We start from the raw sequence: 5,408 nt of genomic DNA, 5'->3' as shown, positions 1-5,408 counted from the left end.
CTAAAAAGGGCATACTAATATTAAAAAAGGTACGTAAACAATGATAGCTTTATTTAAATATCTGCTGTCCAACTCAAACTTAGTATCTTGCTAATATAGCAATTAAGAGAAACCTAAACTTGTATAATGAAGGTATAGCACTAACATGAATCCTTTTATGTGCTATAAGCATCTCTGCATTGGGTGGATATTTGTCTGAGAGCAAGAATTTTAAGAAACAGATTGTGCTCTTAATCCATATTTAAAATACTTATATTTTAGCACCTTGAACTGCATATGACATCACTCTGGGACATGGATGATCACAGTGACCTGATATTAATGAATGTTTAAGTTGGACAAAATACCTAAGTCTTCCAAATCCTATACACATTTTTGAAGTTAGATTCATATTATCCTTTAAGATATCTATTAGCGTATCAATTTGAAGAGATTAGATAAAAGTTGCACCACTATCTACATCACTTCTCTCTTCTTCATCCCCCTCCCCCCGTAACCACATGATCCACCTGGATCATGCCAAAATAATAATAATAATAAAATCCAAATAAGAAAAGTTAAGTGAAGAAACATTATGTTGCTGTTCATAAAGACTTGCAAACAAATAAATAATGACTTTCAGAGAGAGTATTCACTGTCTGTATAAAATCAGCTATCCATGTCTTCTTTTTCTTTTTAATTATTAGAATACACATAAAGAAGAATTACTGTTTGTTTTTTTCTCTGCTAAGAATTACAGTCGGATAGTTATTATAACTTAGTAAAATTAAAGTACAAAACCCATAAGGAAAAGTATTACATTACCTGTGATGCGGAAAAAACAAAATAGTTGGGAGACGGTCTGTCATAAATTCCCATGGAAGATCATTTCGAGTGATATCAATTCTGTTAAGAAATGACACACTGATGAAACATGCAGATGAACAATCTTTTTTTTCCTAAAACACCATTTTGGGGATTACAAAGAGGGAAATGCAAGTAACTGTGGAAGTAAGTTTGAATGTGTTATGTTGAAAATATATTGCACTAATGAATCAGCAAAATTATTTGCCAATATACAAGATGATAAATCTCAGATTAACAAATTTTTGCCAGAAAAATATGTACAGTATTCCAACTGCTCTCTTGGCAATTAAAGTACACAATCACTATGTATACACTTCCCTGAAACAGGCAGACCTGCCTACAAACTTCAACGTGCTACTGAATTGTTTCTTTTTCAGTAATTTGTTCCTCAATACAACTCCACAAATATTTTCCTTAAATATCTGGTTTGGAGAATAAATTACTTTGCTTCTTCCGAGGACAAATGCATTCTAAATTCTTCTAAAGCTCTATGTAGAAAGGAAAACAAGATTTTGTGAATGAAGCACTTGTTCAACTGCTTATGTGTTTTTTCTTCTCTGCTTTTTTAGGTTTCCCTTGATTATAAATAAAATTCTATTACAACAATTTTATTATTAAATAAAAAAAAAGACAATCACATAAGTAACACTAGAATAAAAATAGTGGACCAAACAACAGAACTTCAATGTCAACAAAGAATGGAAGCATGTTTGAGAGTAGCATCATATCTATGAGAACAAAGCAGTAATTATAAACAGGTAATAATTCCAGGTTTTTAATTAATTTTTCCCAATATAATTCTTGCTGCCACCTGAAGTAAATTCAGTCAGAATAAAACAAAGGATGCAATTGGAGCAGAGATTATAAGTATTGATGTATTATCAAATACATGAATAAGAATGTTTAAATTGTACTGTAACATGAAAAGCCCTGGAAATGCTAAACAAAATCATGTAATATGTATCAATTATAAATATATACAAGTATATATAAAATACAAGTATAAAAAATACAAGTATGTGCATATATATATATATATAAAATTTCTCAAATACAGTACTACAGGATATAATTCTTTGCTACAAATAATCAGAGGTGAAAATGATTTTCTGCTGCTGTTTTACTGATTTACTTCCCAAATTAAGGACACTTCATGAATAATCTCACTGATTAAAAATTCATTATAACTGAACTGCAGATATACCACAGTGAGATTGAAAACTACCAAATTTATACAGAGGATAAATAATGCATTCAGAGAAAAATGAAACACAACATTTACATCAAGTATTGCAAGAGTGTAGAGAGAAAAAAGTAATTATTTTCTAGGCCAATGACCTCAATGAACTTGCATTATTGTAGAGAGATTAAATTAGAGTCTTTTTTACCTTGCCACAGTGAAATTATCTGGAGGCAGAAGCCGAGCAAGTTGAATAAAGATATGATTAAGAGAAGCACAGAATCCGCACCACTGTGCATAATAGAGCAGCAAGACATTCTGGAAAATGAAATGGAGAAGAGTTTGATTACCTATTGTGGTTAATCTGTGGTAAACAAGGACTAGTATTCACAACATTTAAATTCACTGGAACCCTTAAAACATGAAAGGAAACTATATCCTAACATTGACACACATCATAAACTATTTCATGCTGCCTTCTGTCTCCCAGGTTAACACAGAATTTCTTGGGAAATTCTCTTTCCATAAATAATTCTCTGTATTTTCTCTGTGTATTTCCCTGTAAATGATAATGCATCAAACTTTCTTACACTTCTCACAATTCTTCTGCAACCTTAAATTCTTATGTATCTTACAGCAACTGTAAACTTTGTGGGGCTTGGGGGGAGAAAGGTGTAGGTACCAGGCTAGCAAAGCAGGCATTAGGGTTGCTGGCAGCCAATTACTGCAGATGTATACATTTGCTGCAATCCTCACACCTAAGGGATACTAATCCATACATCACATCTTTAAATAAATCAGAGTAAATTAATTACTCTTCAGCAAGACATCTTACATAAAACAATTTCATGGAATGCAATTGGAAAACTTTTTTTTTTTTTGCTGTGTGTTTTCAAATAATACTTTAGTTTTAACACATTTTCTTTTTTCTATTACATCTGCTTTGCTTAAATTTTTAAGTAAGTTTTAAAAAAATGTGATACATAGGAAAAAAATGTAGTATATTTATTTATTTTCAGGTATGAAACCCAGAAATCAGAATGTTCTTTAGTGTTATCTCAAACCCGAATAAAGGAAACGGGAGTGCGGGAATCGAGTCAAGGACAAAGCACAGTTATAGAAAAGAGAAACAAAAAAGAATGAGTCCCCTTCTTCAAAATTGTGAGCAATGATTTGCAAGGAATTCTTTCAGCAATGAGGTGTACCTTTTCATTTGAAAGCACAGTATCATGAAAGGTGCTGGTAGTCACTTCAGTGATTACATGCTGTATGCGAAAACGGACTGAAGTGTCATCAACAAGATGCCTTTTCAAGGGGCTATAGAGAATGCTGTAGTTTTTTATGAAGTTCTCTGAAATAAAATTGATACATAAAGTTATTTCACAATTTTGGCAGTTTTTACTTTTGTATTTTCTCTCAAATTATTGAATTCCAATTTAAACTTGGTTTCAAGTCACTGAGTTTAGTAAGAACTCAAGCAACTACCACTAATGTGAAAACAATATAAAACTTCACTTTTTTCATTTGCTCATTTCAGTCTTTTCATTTGCTTCTTTAATCTCACTTCTACTCCTGTTCAATGTACTATAATAATAATAATCTTTGCCTACTAATCTAACTATGCACCTGTTCAGTCAACAACAGTATCCTCTCGCTATCTTTCATTTTATCCATACCACATAAAACTATTTAGTCCTCATATTAAAGGTTCTACTTAATTCCACACTTGTTTGCATTTACTATTTTTAATTACTTTCCCTATGATTCTTTTGCTTTAGACCAAAGACTGTGCTATTCCCATGCCAGTATGACTGGCCACCTTCAGTTCACTAGTGGCTGTCTTCATTCCACTTCCTCTTTAATATCAAGATATTCAACAGTAGTTGGTCTGTGCTACAAATTTACAACAATCTCCAAAACTACCTTCAGGTATACCACTTGGAGCCTAGACCACATTCTCTAAATCTCTGCAAGATACTACCTATATAAACGTTTTCAATTTAGATAAACATTATCCTATGCACTGTAAAATAAGAACATTCAGTAATCAAGCAAAAGATGCATTAAGTACACTAAAAATAATTATTTTATCAAATAGAAATGTTTTGTGCTGGTATTCTCAGTCCAAAAACTCAACCAACTAAAAACAGCACCTTTGTACATACATACAAAACACCAGATTATCATATTTATCTCTGAAATATAACTCCATTGCTCTTGGTATTTACTATTCAGCATTAATGAAGCTCTCACCCCAGAACAAAATACAGCTTTTATACTTCTAGATCACCGGATTTTGAATGTGTATGCATGATTAAATAATAAAATAATAACTGGACAGGACTAACTAAAAGACATGAAGACTCCTGAATTTTTAGAAACCATTTATAAAACCTGAAATCCGTATTTGTGTAAACACAAAGTTTTTCTGTAAACTGATGCTTACTGAAATACAGTAAAATAAAATAATAATAAAAAAAATAAAGAAATCACATGAATCCTTGACAAAATATTTGGGAGAAAAAAAGTTTCTGGATGTTCAAATAACTCAGAAGAGAGATCTACTGAGTGCTACTCAGCAGAGCAACCCTTGTCCTGCTCAGGAAATACTGTGAACGGAAAATAGTTTGAGACAAAATACTGGAAGCACAAAGGGGAAGCAAATTTATTTTCTCCTCACCTAAATCTTAATTTCTCCTAAGCATCCATTTATGGTCCCCAACTTTTTTTTTTTTCTCCATAATGCTTTTTGGGGCAGGGGGGGTGGAAAAAGAATATAGTGCTGGGTGGAAAACTTAAGAACAAATGGCCATGTTCTGATTATGTTGTGCATACTTTTGTATGAACTTATGAATTTATTGGCAAAATGCAAATATAATTTAATGCTGTAAGAATTATACTGATAAACAATCTCAAACAGTTTATTTCAATACTATGTTCACCTGAATTTATTTCCATGTTTACTTGCACTTTTAACATTAAAAAGCCCTGCATTTTTTAAAAGTTGACTCAGTTTTGCACATCAGCATGGCAGGTAAATGTATGTGGTTAGGCACCTTGCATCTTACCCACGTAATTTGGGAATAAAATCAGAACTGTGAATACGGTCTTTTTTTCCTGAATACAACTGCCTTTTCTCCCCCCCTCCACCCCAGTTCAGCCAGGAAATAAAGTATTGACAGATTTGAACAAAAGCAAATGAGAGCTGTATCTGACAACACACCTGCTTTTCAACATACATTTAAAATAATTTCTAAGTCTGAGGACAAGAGGAAGGGCTAGTTTCTGCAGGTAAGTGGGCAGTATCTCATGAAATTCTGGGAAATTTTAGTACACAGAGCACCAACATGACAGAACAAACACCAACATGTGTCTTCTCTAA

General features: G+C 32.4%; 1 protein-coding gene across 3 annotated transcripts in view; it reads right to left on the bottom strand.

Moving 5' to 3' along the window:
• The window catches only part of TXNDC11 (thioredoxin domain containing 11), a 30,211-nt gene that overhangs the window by 1,068 nt on the left and 23,735 nt on the right, over positions 1–5,408 (bottom strand). For all 3 annotated transcript variants that reach the window (XM_068699930.1, XM_068699928.1, XM_068699929.1), the window contains 3 exons: positions 3,232–3,377; positions 2,235–2,344; positions 805–885 (listed from right to left, as the gene is read on the bottom strand). In XM_068699930.1, the coding sequence (XP_068556031.1) occupies positions 805–885; positions 2,235–2,344; positions 3,232–3,377 (337 nt within the window). The remainder of the gene's footprint in view (positions 1–804; positions 886–2,234; positions 2,345–3,231; positions 3,378–5,408) is intronic.

The sequence above is a fragment of the Anas acuta genome, chromosome 15 (assembly GCF_963932015.1).
Source record: "Anas acuta chromosome 15, bAnaAcu1.1, whole genome shotgun sequence".
Lineage (NCBI taxonomy): Eukaryota > Metazoa > Chordata > Aves > Anseriformes > Anatidae > Anas > Anas acuta.
This window is presented reverse-complemented; position numbering and strand designations above follow the sequence as displayed.